General features: G+C 40.4%; 1 protein-coding gene and 1 pseudogene across 1 annotated transcript; both read right to left on the minus strand.

The window, feature by feature from the left end:
• Nucleotides 1-5,441: 5,441 nt before the first annotated feature.
• On the minus strand, nt 5,442-9,040 carry LOC102702813 (annotated as a pseudogene).
• A 462-nt stretch (nt 9,041-9,502) lies between these two features.
• Nucleotides 9,503-15,588, minus strand: LOC102703090 (putative disease resistance protein RGA4). The gene is made up of 4 exons (XM_040521391.1): nt 15,222-15,588; nt 13,527-14,687; nt 9,964-12,210; nt 9,503-9,621 (listed from the first exon to the last, which is right to left on the minus strand). The coding sequence occupies exons 1-4, from the start codon at nt 15,522-15,524 to the stop codon at nt 9,607-9,609; spliced, it is 3,726 nt and encodes a 1,241-aa protein (XP_040377325.1). The 5' UTR covers nt 15,525-15,588; the 3' UTR covers nt 9,503-9,606.
• Nucleotides 15,589-17,097: the final 1,509 nt, after the last annotated feature.

Here is a 17,097-nt window from a genome sequence, read left to right on the forward strand (position 1 = left end):
AGTACCTTTTAGATAGCACATTACACTCTCGAACGCTTGCCAATGATCATCTCCCGGATTAGAGGTAAACCGGCTCAGCTTGCTCACAGCAAAGGAGATGTCAGGTCTAGTTGCACTAGCTAGGTACATGAGTGAGCCAATGATTTGAGAATACTCAAGTTAATTCCTAGTTTGTTTCTTGTTCTTGCGAAGCAACAGGCTAGGATCATAAGGTGTTGGAGAAGGCTTGCTATCAATATAGCCAAAGCGATTCAAGATCTTCTCCACATAATGAGATTGCGATAGTGTAATCCCATCATCACCCTTAACTAGCTTAATGTTTAAAATAACATCAGCTACTCCCAAATCCTTCATGTCAAAATTTTGAGACAAAAATGATTTAACCTCTTTAATCACCTCAATGTTTGTCCCAAAGATCAGTATGTCATCAACATACAGACATACAATAACTCCATCGCCCACACCATGGCGACAGTATACACACTTATCTGCCTCATTGACTGTGAAGCCTGCAAATGTTAGTGTTATATCAAATTTCTCATGCCATTTTAGGAGCTTGTTTCAAACCATACAAAGATTTTAGCAACTTGCACACTTTGTCTTCTTAACCTTTTACTACAAATCCATCAGGCTAATCCATGTAGATTTCCTCATCCAACTCTCCATTGAGGAAAGCTGTCTTAACGTCCATTTGATGAATGAGAAGACCATGTGAGGCAGCTAGAGATAGTAGTACTCGAATTGTGGTCAATCGCGCAACAGTGAATAAGTGTCAAAGAAATCTTCGCCTTCTTTCTGAGTATAGCCCTTAGCCACAAGCCGAGCCTTATACTTTTCAATAGTATCATCGGGCCTAAGCTTCTTCTTGAATACCCACTTGCACCCTACGGGTTTGCATCCATAGGGTCGCTCTTTCACCTCCCAAGTCCCGTTAGCGATAATGGAATCCATTTCACTACGGACAGCTTCCTTCCAGTAATCTGCATCTGGGGATGCATAAGCTTCTAAAATTGACTTAGGAATGTCATCCACGAGATACACATTGAAGTCATCACCAAAGGATTTAGCCGTCCTTTGTCTCTTGCTCCTCCTAGGAGCTTCACTGTCATCCTCCTCAATGACAATTTCATGTGTAGGTTCTAAATGTTCAGTTGGAGTGACTAAACTTGGAACCATCTCAGAAGATTGGTTAGATGTGTTATCTTTCATTGGGAAAATGTTCTCAAAGAAAGTAGCATCTCGAGACTCCATAATTGTACCAACATGCATGTCAGATACCTCAGACTTAACTATTAAAAACCTATAAGCAATGCTATGATGAGCATATCCCAGAAAGACACAGTCCATAGTCTTGGGTCCCAACTTACGTTTCTTAGGAATTGGTACATTGACTTTCGCCAAGCACCCCCACGTACGCAAGTAAGAAAGTGATGGTTTTCTCCCAATCCATACCTCGTATGGTGTTTTGTCCTTTTTTCTGTTGGGAATTCTGTTAAGTACATGATTCAAAGTCAGCAATGCCTCCCCCCACCATGCCTGAGGTAGCCCCGCGGTATCTAACATGGCATTCACCAAGTCAGTCAAAGTACGGTTCTTCCTCTCGGCAACCCCGTTGGATTCGGGAGAATAGGGAGGTGTCCTCTCATGTATTATGCCATGTTCCTTACAGAATAAGTCAAATTCGTTTGAGAAAAACTCTCCACCATGATCTGACCTAAGTCTTTTTATCTTTCTGTCAAGTTGGTTCTCAACTTCTGCCTTATAGATTTTAAAATAGTCTAGAGCCTCGTCTTTCGTTTTTAGCAAATACACATAGCAAAATCTAGTTGCATCATCAATCAATGTCATGAAGTATCGTTTTCCACCCTTAGTCAACACCCCATTCATCTTGCACAGATCAGAATGTAGGAGTTCTAATGGCACTAAGTTTCTCTCCTCAGCAGCCTTATGGGGCTTACGAGGTTGTTTTGATTGCACACAACCATGGCATTTAGAACCTTTGACAATGGAAAATTTAGGAATCAAACTCATACTGGAAAGCCGAGACATTAAACCAAAATTAATATGACATAAACGTGAGTGCCAAACATTAGCCTCATCATCCACACTGCCACAAATATGGTTCACAGACTTATTGCAAAAATCAGAAAGGGAAAAACGGAACAAGCCTCCGCACTCATAGCCTTTACCAATAAAATATCCATGTTTAAACATGACTACTTTATTAGACTCAAACACTAACTTAAATCCGTCTCTACATAGACGGGAACCACTAACGAGATTCTTGTCGATAGTAGGGACATGCTGCACGTTCTTCAGCTACACGATCTTTCCCGAAGTAAACTTCAGATCCACCGTGCCAACACCATGAACAGAAGCATGCGACCCATTCCCCATTAGGACGGAGGAATCTCGGATGGCCTGATAAGAGGTGAACAATGATAGCACAAACATGTACATTGGCTCCCGTATCAACCCACCAATTAGTAGATTAAGTGACTGAAAGAACAGTAGGAAAATTACCATACCCTGTCCCATCTTCAGTCTTGCCAATGGTCACATTGACAGAGTTAGAGGTTTGTCCAGCAGGTGCCTTCATGCCCTTGCGTCGTGGGCACTTCCTAGCCAGATGGCCAGGCATGCCACACACGAAGCAAGTCCTCTCATCTTTGTGGTCATTGTTACCCTTCTTCTTGAAGTTAGTGTTCTGCTTGGCTTTGAATTTCCCGTTGTTCTTGTGAGAGGGCTTGTGCACCACATTAGCACTTGACTGCCCCCCATCGCCTTTAGACGCTGCATCCTTAGCCCGAGCCTTCTCTTCAACATCAAGGGACGAGATCAAACCCTCAACGGAGTATTCTTGCCTCTTGTGTTTTAGTGCAGTACCGAAACTTCTCCAAGTAGGAGGAAGCTTCGCAATAATGCACGCAGCCACAAATTTATCGAGTAAGGCGCACTTCAGGAGTTCGAGTTCCTTAGCGATGGTTTGTATATCATGGGCCTGTTCGACCACAGAACGGTTTTCAACCATCCTGATATCATGAAACTGCTCCATGATATACAACTCATTGCTAGCATCAGTCGCACCGAAATTAGTATTCAGCGCATCCCACAACTCCTTAGCGTCAGTTATATGCATATATGACTCTACGAGACGATCACCAAGAACGCTAAGAATGCCTCCCACAAATATAGTAGTAGCTTCCTCGAATTCTTTCTGCTGATCAGCAGTCAGAACCCCTTCAGGTTTGCCAGTACTAACCTAGAAGCACTTCATAGCCGTCAGCCACAGAGTGACCATGATCTGCCATCTCTTGAAGTGCACACCGATGAATTTATCCGGCCTCAGTGCATCGGCAAAACTAGCCATTGAGAAATCATAGTGCCTATAATAAGGTTTTTGGATTGTTGAAAATATAAGCACGTAATGATTTAATCTATCGCATAAATAAATCATGACATTGTAAAGCGAAAGCATGGCAACACATGGATCAACACATGGATCAACCAACATGAACAGACCTGGTCTAAACATGTATGCGAAGTAGCTATACACGAATAGATTGAACAGATGCAGAACTAGATTAAACATAATTGACCTGTACCGAAGGTTGTTCTGAGGAGGATTGGGAACAGCACGAACGACTCGCGGCGTAGGATGTTGACGACGGCGAGCCGCGACCGATCGACGGGGAAGACGAGCCGTCGTTGACGAACAGCAAGCAGTCGCGCAGAGCGCTTCCCAAAAATCTTATTCGCCCTCTCCCGGTGCAGGACTTCACGAGGACGACGGTTCTGGAGACCTGCTCTCCCGATCGCTGGTGCACGCCGGCGAAGGGGATGGAGTAGACGACAGTGGCGACGCAGCACAGAGGAGAGGCAAACCCTAGATTGTTTTTCGCGTATGTTGCAACAAGGTAGCGTAACCGAACCGGATAGGCCGCGCGTAACCTATCCGGACTCTACGCTATCTCGTGCAAGAAAGATTCCGGTATGATAAGTTTCCAAAACTAATCACCAGAATTTCTGTTTCATGCAGCAAAACAAAACTGCAAAAGGAAGCCGCATCTACGCAAGCACGAGGAGCCAATTTTTTGCGGACCATTCACGCGCATGTCGTTTTTTGCGGACCATTCACGCGCATGTCGTGCGTGCGTGCGCGCGCGCCACCCGGCCGAGGCGAGCGAGCGCGCGCGTGTGGCTCTATTTCTTTCTTGCTCAAGAGCCTAGAGAGCACTCTCCTATTTAAGGAGAGCTCACTCTCATAGAACTAGCAAGGTGGTACTAAATATTCTCATGCATGCTTCCATGAGGTAGGCTTTTGTGATTTTCTTAGGAATTATCCTACACATGGGCCTTAGCCCAATTCATAATTCCAACATTAGATGTGTTAGAAACTTAAGGATAAGGTTGTTTGGTAGTTTACTTAGCTTCACACAGCCTGACAAGTTTAGAAATGAGAGTTCAGGAAGGCCACCAAATTTATCAGGGAGATTTCGAAGAGAAGAACAACCCGACATGTCTAGTGCCGTAAGCATTTAAGGTTGATGATTGAATCAGGCAGCCCTACGAGTTTAGGACATTCGGATAAGTTGAGGAAATAGTTCAACAAGGTTCATGACTGATGGTGGCAGCCTATTAAGGTTACTATTCCTTGATAGGTCTAGATAACAAATTTTTGTGAGGCTACCAATATTGGTAGGCAATATTTCAAGAGAGCAATTGGACAGAATTAGAGTCTGCATGTTTTGAAGTGTGTGGAAAGGTTTAGGAAGGGATATAATAGGAAAGCCTGAGGCATCAAGATACCCTAGCAAAGTCAATCGACAAATGGAAGATGGCAGGACTAGACTGCTTGGAGTAGATTGCTCTTCCGCGGAATATCCACTTAGGTCCAACACGCGAATGTACTTGGCTTGAGAGAATGCCTTTCGAGGAAGCTGCATTTTAGGACATCCTCTAAAACAAAGGGTTCTAACCTTGATTGGTATATGTTTAAAAACCTCAGATTTCTTCTGGTAGTTGACCAATTGTGCATGTCGGCAGTAATGCTTATTAGCTTTCTCCCATGTAGTGAATTTGTTGGCATCCATAACAAGGACTTCATCAGCAGCAATTATTGTTGCAAGATCATGCACCAAATCATGCATAGTGAGCTTTCGTGGAGCTTTGACATGCACTGGGCTAACCTACACAAATATATCGTAGCCCATCGAAAATATTAGGTAGTACCAATAATGAGATGCAAGTCTTTTGACCAGCTTTCATGGATGGCTGCCTCTTACTCTCGTACAGATTGGCAAATTGCAAAATAAAAGTAAAAACAAACTACAAACATTTTTTCTCTCTTAGACCGTCTGTCAAAAAATAGTGCACAATTTGTTCTATGCACAGACCAATATGAAAATAAAAGTAGATACTTATCACAGTTAGAAGGACCGGCACAATTATTTTAGAATATCAAATATGTCATATATGACTTGAACAAGACTATTTAGTAACTATTATTGTAGGGTTACACAATGACAATTAAATACTCACAAAAGTCTCCCTGGAAATTAATGGGGTCTTTACTTTGCCACTTTATCATTTGACAAGCAAAGCATACCCTAATAAGAAATATACAGTAATTAATGGCCCAACATGAGCTTCAATACTTACCGAAGAAGACTTGGAAATCTGAAGAAATGACATCCCCAGAAGATAATCGATACAACTTTCACCATTATGCCTTGCTTGGATGTATCCAAGGGTGCTCCATTGCAGGATTAGGCGATCACTTTCCATAATGAAGCCCTTCGAGAATGCTGCAAGAAATGAAAAGCACATTTTGTACTCTGGTTTCATGTACTAATAGCTCAACATGAGGCACTCCAAAGTGTCTCTCTGATGGTCTGCTTTGAAATCTAAAACAATCTTTCTGTCTCTTATGTCTCTCCATGCCTCGATGGTCCTTCGCTCGGACATTACTTGCCCAAGAGCATTTGCCACCAGTGGTAGTCCCCCGCATCTCCCAGCAATTTGCTTTCCAATTTCCTCTAAGCCACTTTGACCATCATCAGGTCCAAATACTCTTTGCTTCATCACCTTCCAGCAGTCATCAGGCGATAGAACATATAAGTTGATACGATCGACCTCAGGCACAGGACAAATTTTCCGCTGGTTTGCAAGGTAACCAGTGTTAAGTATTTGCACTACGCTTCCGCTACGTGTAGTTGCTATAATCTTGCTACCCTTGCTGCCATGCTGTAACATCTGCTTCAAGTTTTCCAGATTTTCTCCATATTCTTCCCAAAGATCATCTAGAACAATCAAGTATCTTCTGTTGGTGAGTTCTTTTTTCAGAACAAACTGTAGGTTGCAGTTGTCCAGGTTGACACTTTGGTTTGCTCCTCTGATGATAGTTTTCCCAATTTTGAGCAGATCAAACTCCATAGAAACATGAACCCAGATTCGCGCATCAAAAACATTGACCCTTTTGTTCGCAAAAACCGCTTGGGCTAAAGTAGTCTTCCCTACTCCACCAAGCCCAACAATTGGAATGATTGAGATATCCTCCTTTGCTTCGGTGTTCAATAGAAGGTTGATTATTTTTTCTTTTTCGTCATCCCTCCCTAGCATTCCGATGTCCATGTCATCATTGACTGCAAAAGTTTCGTTGCCTCTACTCCTTTCTGGCAGTGGTTCATGACGCACAAGATTGAGATTCTTGCCTTCCTCTTCTATTGCAACTATTTTCTGCCTCAAGTTCTTCATGTTGTGTGCTATGATCATCTTCTGGAGGAGCGGATTGTACCAGGAAAGGAATAGCTTGAGCTGAAAAGGTAAAATGAACTCATGTTATTTGCTATACGGTAGTTCCTTTTTCTTAAAAAAAAAATCAAATTTCATACACTAACTATATAGTACTAGTAGGAGTATCTGAAAGTCTGATATAGAACGGGCAATGGCATGTTCTGTCCATTGTGATTAAAAAAAAAATCCTGAACACGATTTGGTGGCAAAATGGAACTGTTTCGACTACCAGGGTGCACTATACATTTAGTGTAAATAGCAAAAGTGTCTGTAGTACTAGAATAGACACCATTCCTTTTTAATTTTAGAAATTAACCGGGCTGGCACAATGCAAAAAAGAAGTCACAAAGAAAATCCCACTACAGGTTTGCTATTTGTCAATCGCTTAAAAATTTTAAATCTATCAATTGAATTTTTTTTTATCCATTAGAGTTTGCTATTTGTCAATCGCTTGAACATTTTTAATCTATCAATCAAAATTTTTTATCCATTATAGTTTGTTATTTGTCAATCGGTTGAAAATTTTTGTCCATTAGATTTCCTCGAAGATTTATGCTGGTTGCCCATATACTAATTTGTTTGGTTCCCTTTGTTACCACTCGATTTAACCTAACGTCTCACAAAATCAATTGATGGATTCAATTTTTTTAAGCGATTGACTAATACATGACCCCCAAATCACTTCTCTGTAGCAAGGAAAATGTGGAAGCAAGTAGTAGTACCTAGGGTAGATGGTTATTGAGGAGCAGAGCAGCATCGAGCTGATCCAGCACGTCCTCAACATCGTAAGCAGCAGACTTGAGTTTGGCGAGCCACCGCAGCTCCACAGCTCCTCCGCCTTTCCCTCCTCTCCGCCGCGCCTTGTCGTCGGCGTCTTGCATCAGGGCCTCCAGATCCCTCATCTTCTCCTTCATGCCGTCCACATCGTCTTTGAATCCCCAAAGCAGAGTTGCCTCCTCCACTGCCAGCTCGCCCAGCTTGCTGCCCACCCGATTCACCACTGATCTCGCAATAATCTCTCCAAGCCCACTCATGATTTCCAGGAACGAACGCCTAGTATCTCCTCAGTATTTTGGATTTCTGAAATCGCAGCAAGTGCACAATTATACGGAGTACTACCTCCATTTTATAACGTAAGATATTTTATATTTTATTTTTTGGTTACAGTATTTGACAATTCGTACAAATATAAAAAATTAACAAGTTGTGCTTAAAGTTCTTTTGATAATAAAGTATGTCACAAGTAAAATAAATAATATTTCTATTTTTTTAATAAGACAAATGATTAAACATTACAAATAAAAAAGTCAAATATTTTATATTATGAAAAAAACGAAGAAAGTATTAAATTGAATTATTTTAAAATCAAATAAGATTGCTTTTTATGAGCACCACACATCATCTCCAGGACCCGGAATAAATTGATGGGACTCGTTCGAAACTTGTGTTGCGATTGCAAGCAACAAAAGGGATCCGTTTCAATCCCAAACAGTAGAGAGGAGATACCTTCACTGGCGCTCCGTCCAGCCCTCACGGCCGCCTGTACTCAGGGGAAACCATTTTGATCATTTTTGCCATAAACAGTATGCGTGCATTGGTGTGCTAATGGACCCTAAAATTTTTAGACCAAGAGTTGTTGCCTGTGTTTCTTGTATCATGCGCTTTCCAAGCTGTTGAACGGTGTATTTGTTGTAAAGTATTTTTATATAAAAGTTCATGGTCTTGTATTTCTAAAATAGATTTTTCAACTTTCTATTAGCTAACTCTATTGTTTATACCATTAAATATGTATCATAAAAGTTAGAAAATATATCATCTTTACCTTCTTCAAACAAAACACATGGCCTAGACTCCTAGTCATGTAGATTTAGTTACACATCCACAAGCGCGCTTCCTCTCTCTCGCACATGAATATATGCTGTCAACTATAACTAGATCCCCTACAGTCGACTACACAGTGTAGTCGTCATTGACGTGTGGGCCAGGGAGTCGCTGGGCCCATATGTCAGTGACGAGATTCTCTGCAGACGACTGCAGATGATCTCAAGTCTCTGTTTGTCTGTGAAAGCTCTCTCCCCACAAGTGCACTCCGTCTCTTTGCTTTATGGAAGACCCTACCACAGTCCACGACTCCATATCCACGATCAATTTTTTCTTTCTGAAAAGAAAAAGAATACCCATGATCAAAGTTGATCCTGCGATAGGCATCCTCCACCTGCATGCCGCTTGCTTTACCTATTTGCCTGCCAAGTGCCAAGTGCCAAGTATTACCTTTTTTTTCATATTATAATATGTTCTAGCTCTCTATATTTATATGTATGTTAATAATTCTAAACATGTATAAAAATATATGCATAGTATAAGGTAGTAGTACATGTAGTAAACTTTAATAGATGCTGTAGTTGATTTTTGGACATACATTCGACGATTCGTCTTATTAAAATATTAAAATAATTATTTTACTATATTTGAATTTTCATTAAATGTAGTTGACATAAATTTATATATTTACATATTTTTTATAAAACGAATGATCAAATGTACGTTTAAAAATCAATAGTGTTATCTATTAAAAATCAGAGATAGCACGCTGCTCGATTAGCCATCATTGGAGAGATACAAAATGTGGACAAATATATGTAGCAAAATATTCGCATAAACAAGAGAAGAACCAAACAATCTCCACGCAGGGTTGCGACATAATTACCTTTAAGATGAAACCATATTCACAAAATCGCTGAAATATGCAGATGTACATTTTCCACCGTTGCTTATCTTACTCTTTACATCTGTCCTGGGCAAGAATTCTCCTCACTCTGATTCCCTCTGCAAAAGTATGGCATTTTAATAACACCTTGTGCTGAAAATAACACATGTTGAAAAAAGAAACACTGAAATTAAAACATGTACAGATAGTGAGGGATGCATTGATCTCCGTCAAGACTTAAGGAAGCAGAACTAAAAGAAGGCATCACAGGCTCACAACACACTAACGTGGCATGTAAAAAGACTAAACTATTTGTAAAATCAAGAGAAATATTATTTGCATTCTTGAATTCCTAGATCATCAAATACTGTGCTGAAGAAAATGCAAATAAAGCCAAACATTACCAGATATATGAAATGAAATGAGTACTAACTATTACTGGATTTTAGGAGGTTTCATACCTCTGGTCCTTCGATTGCTTGCCCTAGTATGAATATTTTGTCATCTAATATAACTCTAGGGATGTGAGAAATCTTGTTGGCATCCTCCTGCCGGCACCTCTCAATCAGTCTTGGGCAGTTCCAAATGTAAAGTTGCTTCAAGGCGTCAAGGTTCTGCATGCTCTTTGGCAAATGCATCATGTTGGGGGAATCAAAGATGTTAATTTCTTTGAGACAACTCAACTGCCCTATCCATTCCGGTAGGCTATTGAAACCTCCCAACCATATCTCTTCAAGGCCAGTAAGATTCATCATGCTTTTAGGCAAATCTGTCAAGCTGGGACAACCTAAGACGCAAATTCGTTTTAGGGAAGTGAGGTGTCCAAACAATTCTGGCAATATCTCCAGTCCTTCACATCCAACCAATCTCAGTTCTATGAGAGTTGTTAGGTTCTTCATGCTTTTAGGCAGAAGAGACAGATTGGGGCAATGGATGATGCCAAGCTTTTTCAGGGAAATGAGCAGCCCCAGTCCTTCTGGCAGTATCTCTAGCCCTTTGCATCCCTGCAACCACAATTCTTTTAAAGCAGTAAGGTTCTGTATGCTTTTAGGCAGAGATGTTAGCTTGGGGCAATCAAAGATGATAATGTTATCTAGGGAAGCAAGCTGCCCCAACCATTCTGGTAATAGTTCCAAGTCCTCCTGAGACCTCAAATCTAGCACTCTGAGGTTGAGGAAGCACTTAATGATGTCTGGCAAGGTCCTCAGGCCACTGCAGCCTTTAACATAAAAGTTCTCAAGGGTGGCAAGGTGCTGAAGTCTGCCCCAATTATCAGTGGAAAAGTTGCAGTTGTTGATGGTCACAGAAAATGGAAGAGTCGAAGATACAAGGTTCCCAAATCCTCGTTCTGGCAAAACATGGTCGCTACCATCCAAGGTCCAGTTAATACTTCTAGGGGGATGTGGTAGGAAACTCAACTTTGGGCAGTCAACAACATGCAAATAATGCAAATTAGGGATTAGGAACTCTTCATCTTCTTCACCAGACCGTGTTGTCCACCATTCTTCCAAGTTATCCATTCTTTCCAACCAAATAACCCTTAATTTCTTACAATTTCCTTCCTCCCCATAAAACTCCTTGCCAATTTTCCTAATGTTGGGAATGTTATTCATAGTGAAATGCCTTAGGTTTGGCAGTTGCCCAAATGCAGGAAGATAATTACATGTTGCTAAATTACGGAGCCTAAGGTGCATGAGACAAGGGAGATATGAGGAAATACCAGACACCCAATTAGGGAAATCCTTGGGCATGTACCCATCCAATATAAAGATTTGAAGAGCACGTGGAGGTACGAGGTTCTCCAACACTGATTTATCCTTGTCCACATTTCTTGTGCCACCAAGTCCCCAGTAGAGTTGTAGCTCCAGAAGCTCCAACATATCACACAACTTAGCTCTACTTGCATCTTCTAGCGACTCAACATTCTCAAGGTGTCGAACTATCAGCTTGTGACAACGCAATCGCTCAAGCTCCACTATACTACTAAAACCAACATTTTCCATCTTGTGTACATCATGTTCTATAGCAAGCAAATTTAGACACTCACTAATACTTTGGGCCTTATGAAACACATAAGTTGATCCTGTACCAACATTAAACACGTTGAGACTAGTCATATTACTGATACTATCTGGCAAGTCCTGCAGACCAAAACAACCAGTAAGATCCAAGACTTGAAGCTGAAGGTTACCAAAGGTAGATGGAAGATCTTCAAGCCTTATACAATATGACAAATCGAGGTGCTTCAACTTATGTAACTTGCATAATGACTGAGGCAATTTGCGTAGCTTGGAACAACTTGTGAGGTTCAAAGATCGGATCTCAGATAGATGACCAAAGTATTCAGGGAGTTCTTTAAGGCCATGGCAGTCCGACAGATTAAGGTCTTTCAAATGCTTAAGTTGGCAAAAGGTTTCTGGTAGCACTTGAATCTTGTAGCAGTCAGACATGTCCAAAACCTCAAGTTTATAAAGATTCCCAATATCCTCTGGTAGATTTTCAAGCTCGTGGCAATTTGAGAGGTTTAGATGCTCTAGAGACTCAAGGTTAAGACAGTCTGGTAGTTTTCTTAGCTTTGAACAACATGACAAGTTTATGAATGAAAGTTTAGAAAGGCTACCAAATTTATCTGGGAGCTTTTGAAAAGCACAACACCCTGACATGTCTAGTTGTTGTAAGCATCTAAGGTTGTCAATTGATTCAGGCAACTCTTTAAGTTTAGCACACCCAGATAGCTGGAGGAAAGAAAGGTTGAGAAGGTTTTCAAATGATGTCGGAAGTCTAGTTAGACAATTATTCCCTGATAAGTCTAGAAAACAAAGCTTGTGGAGGCTACCGATATTAGCAGGCAAGGTTTTGAGAGAGCAATTGGACATAATTAGAGTTTGCATATTCTGAAGTCTATGGAAAAATCTAGGAAACTTTGCAATTGGCAAGCCTGAGATATCAAGATATGCTAGCAGCATCAGGTGACGAATGGAAGATGGCAACTCTGTACTACTTGGAGTAGATTGCCCTTCAGTGGAACATCCACTAAGGTCCAATATTCGTATGAACTTTGATCGAGAGAATACCTTCCGGGGAAGCTGCATTTCAGTGCACTGCCTAAAATGGATGGTTCGAACCTTGCTTGGAAGATCTTTGAAAACCTTGGATCGCTCTTGGTAGTTCATCAATTGTGCATGTCGGCAGTAATTCATATTATCTTTCTTCCATGTGCTTGGTACGGTAGCATCCATAACAAGGAATTCATCGGCAGCAATTATTGTTGCAAGATCATGCACCAAACCATGCATGGTGAGTTGTTTTGGTGCTCTGGTGTGCACTGGTCTAACCTGCAGGCATAGCTATTGTCAGTTATTGCTGCTGAATCCCACAAAAAATATATATAATTGGTATAGTTAACACGAGTATTTTCTTTGTGACTAGAAAACACCAAGGGAGGCCCTTGCTGCGTGAATATATTAAGAGCAAAATATAACATTTACATCAGGAGAAGAGGACTGGAAAATCAAGAAAAACAAACACTAAGTCACAACATAAATAATTATTTTTTGCATCTTGTTAGCATGATTATTGGAGTAGAAAATAAAAATATGCCCAAAGGAGTAGTTGTAAAACCAACGTTGCATGTATTTTCAATGCCATGGGCAAAGTGTTTCCTTAAAAATTCAAGGGGAATTGTGCCCGTTGTGAAATATAGAATTCTCAAGTAAAATTTAAAACAAAGAATAAAAAATAATCTAGAACCAAACAAGGAAATGTAACATATTAAGCTGAAGGACACCTGTAACAAAATAAACCATTTAATCATAATGAAAATGACTAGTAATTTCAGAATTTAAAAATGCAGGTACTGAAACATTTAGTAATGATATTTGACTGAAAAAGGACATAATGTTCTATGCACAACTGGTTGCCGATCATGTTACTTCTAATTATGGTTCTGACTTCAGACTTCAGGTTAAACATAAAATGCTTCAGTGTCCAAACAGGAACTACAGAAAAGGTGGTTGATACTTACTCCTATTAGTGAAGACTTGGAAATCTCAAGAAAGGACATATCTAAAAGATATTTGATACAGCTTTGACCATCATTCCTTTCTTGAATGTACCCTAGGGCACTCCATTGCTGGATCAAGTGATCACTGTCTATGACGAAGCCCTTCGGGAAGGCTGCCAAATATGTAAAGCACTTTTTGAATTCTAGCTTCATGTAGTAATAGCTCAACATTAAGGTCTCTAAAGTTTCTCGTTGATGAAGTACGGAATCCAAAACAATCTTTCTGTCTCTTATATGTTCCCATGCCTCAGTGCTAGTATCCTCTGACATTACCTGCCCAAGAGCATTTGCCACCAGTGGAAGTCCCCCACACTTCTCAGCAATTTGCAATCCAATTTCCTCTAAAGCACCTGGCTCATCATCAGGCCCAAATGCTCTTCGCTTCATCAGCTTCCAGCAGTCATCAGGTGATAAACCATTCAATTTGACACGATCGGGTTCAGCCACAGGGTAAATTTTTCGCTGATTTGCTAGGTCGCCAGTGCATAGTGTTTGCACTACTCTTTCACTACGTGTAGTTGCTATAATCTTGCTGCCCTTGCCACCAAGTTTTAACATTGCCTTCAAGCTTTCCAATTTATCTCCATTTTCTTCCCAGAGATCATCTAGAACAATTAAGTATCTTCTGTCAGCAAGTTCTTTTTTGAGATTATCTTGTACAAACCGCATGTTGCAGTTGCTAAGGTCGATATTGCTGTTTGCCCCTTTGATGATATCTTTCCCAATGGTGAGCAGATCAAACTCCTTGACTTGAACCCAGATATTCAAGGTAAAGAAGTTGACCACCCTTTTGTCTTCATAAACTGCTTTGGCTAAGGTAGACTTTCCTAATCCACCAAGCCCAACAATAGGAATGATTGAGATATCCTCCTTAGCTTCAGTGTTCAATAGAAGGCTGATGACTTTTTCCTTTTCGACATCCCTACCTACCAGTACAACACCATCGTCGATGACTGCAAAAGTTTCTTTGTTTGCACCCCCTCTTGCTAGTTCATGACGCACAAGATTGAGCCTCTTGCCTTTCCTGTCTGTTTTTTCTATCTTCTCCTTCAAATTCTTCAAATTATGGGCTATGGTCATCTTCTGAAGGAGCTGGTTGTTCCGGGAAAAGAACAACTTAAGCTGCAAAATAAAAATGAAGTCAATGTCCGCTTCCTTTCAAGATCAGCTTTCATGTACTCATGGTACTCTCTGATGTGCAACATGCATGTTCTTCCTGTTGTATTTGAAAAAAAAATCCCCACACACATGTAGTCTGCCTTTGATCTGGACGCGTTCTAAGCTGGGGGATGAGCTTGGCTGTGCATTTAGTTTATTTCTTCAAAAAGATTAACTGAATATTAACAGCCTCATCTTCCTACCCTTAGCACCAAGTACTCACTAGAAATTTTAATATTTACTTTGAGGAGATTTGCTCCAGTCCAATAAAAAGTACTCGAGCTACCGATATCTCAAAGCACTAAATCATTTTCGATTGTTGGGCCTAACTTTATCCTTTTAAGCTAAATCCAAACGATTTAGTATTTCAAAATATTTTTGTTGGTGCAAAGCAAATCTCTACTTTGAGACTATGGACTAGGATGTATTTAATCAGGTAATAATGTATCTGTAGAATTAATTGAAGAACAGCGATAGGGGGGCAATGTGCAAGCATACCTTAGATTGATGGTTCTTGATGCGCTGAGCAGCATCGAGCTCATCCAGCACATCCTCAACATCGTAGGCGACGGACTTGAGTTTGGTGAGCCACCACTTGACCCGCGCGCCGTCTCTTCCTCCCTGACGCGCCCTGTCGTCGGCGTCCTGCAGCACGGCCTCCAGATCCGCCATCGTCTCCATCATGTCGTCCACGTCCTCCTCGAAGCTCCGCAGCAGACTGGCCTCCTCCACGACGAGGTCCCACAGCTTGCCGGCCACCCGATTCACCACGGAATCCAGCATCCCTCCTCCACCGCTCATGGTTGCTGCTACTGCTAAGCCCTCTCTCCCCACACGAATATGGTTTCTGAATCTGAAACCTCAGCAAGGGACACAGTCACACACTCACACAGTGCACCATGCCTTTCTATACACATGCAAGTCAACTTTGGTGCCACTGCGCTCCCACTTTAGGTATGATTGCTTGGATTTTGTATGAAAAAAATCAAACCATATATTTGTAAACGAAAATAATTTATAAATAAAATTTTTAATTAGATATTCTTAGATGTAAAATCCATGCTGAAAGATAAAGGTTAAAATTCAAATTTTGATATATAAGATGAAGATATGTTTATGTTACTAAATTCAGTCCCTCCATCCCAAAATATAGATATTCGATACTAGATGTGGCAGATAATTAGGACCGTGAATTTGACGTATAATTATAAGCGGAAGTATCCTGGACTGGCCCATGTATATTTTTATATATTTGTCGCTTGATCCCATGAACCACGAGACAAGTTAAATACTGACGCACAATCAATAGTTAACTTAAATGTGAAAGAAAACTAAATAAAATCCATAATCAATCTTGATACACAAGTCCGTCATTCAAATTAACACTGCCTGTATCATTTGTTAATCACGCATTCATACTCTTGCGTGCAGCCTCTTCGGCTAATCACGTGCACTTCTCTATGTAGGTGTCGATTAGAAACCCCATAGGAATCTGACAGATCTCAGCTTCTAGTGGGATGCGTTTTACATGCAATTAAATGTACTAGGAAGTGATTACTGGAGGGTTTTGGCTCTCCTGTGTCTTGGTGCCCATCCCAAATAAGTTGATCAAATCTGGATGGAGAGAGTATTAAACATTAATCACGGTGAGAACTGTGCCCCTGGGTGGGCATGAAAGTCCACTCGAACATAATAATTAACTTTTTGATAATTTCGAACACTAACTAATAGCCATGTGGCTCCATGAACAGAGGAGGTACGACGACTTCAGCAAGGGCACTGGATCCAAAACGCCACTAGTGGTGTAGGACGGATTTTTTTTAAAAAAAAGTGAGCTCCTCGCTTCAATAAACAAACGGCAAACAATCACTCTTTCCGTCTTAAAATTTAACTTCTTGGAAAATCTAAATGTAAGCGCGTCTAGATTTAGACCTTGTTTGATTTAGAATGATTTAGAAGAATTTGAATCCATAAGAGCAGAAAAATTATAGCAATAGTAATACATGTACATATCATGCATATAAAATTTCCGAATAATTTGGATGGATGATAATTTCCTGTATTTTCTCCCTAAAGAAAAACCATTATTTGGTTTTCATATAAATACTTCCTATAAACGAATAAGTTTCATGTTAACTAACTCATTAAAAAGTCCAAACCATTTGGTTTGTTCTCCAAGCCGAATTAACTGAAATAATCAGGAGTTGTTTTTTTTTCTCAAACACAAGGTGTAGAAAGAACCTTTTCTAAACAAAAGAACGCAACAGCCGTTGAGACATCGAGGGAGGGGTGATTATTTGGTATTTTTAATTAAAAAATAAAAAGACATATTTTTAAATAAAGAAAATAATTTGTAAATAATATCTTTATATGT

This window comes from Oryza brachyantha, chromosome 1, assembly GCF_000231095.2.
Source record: "Oryza brachyantha chromosome 1, ObraRS2, whole genome shotgun sequence".
NCBI lineage: Eukaryota > Viridiplantae > Streptophyta > Magnoliopsida > Poales > Poaceae > Oryza > Oryza brachyantha.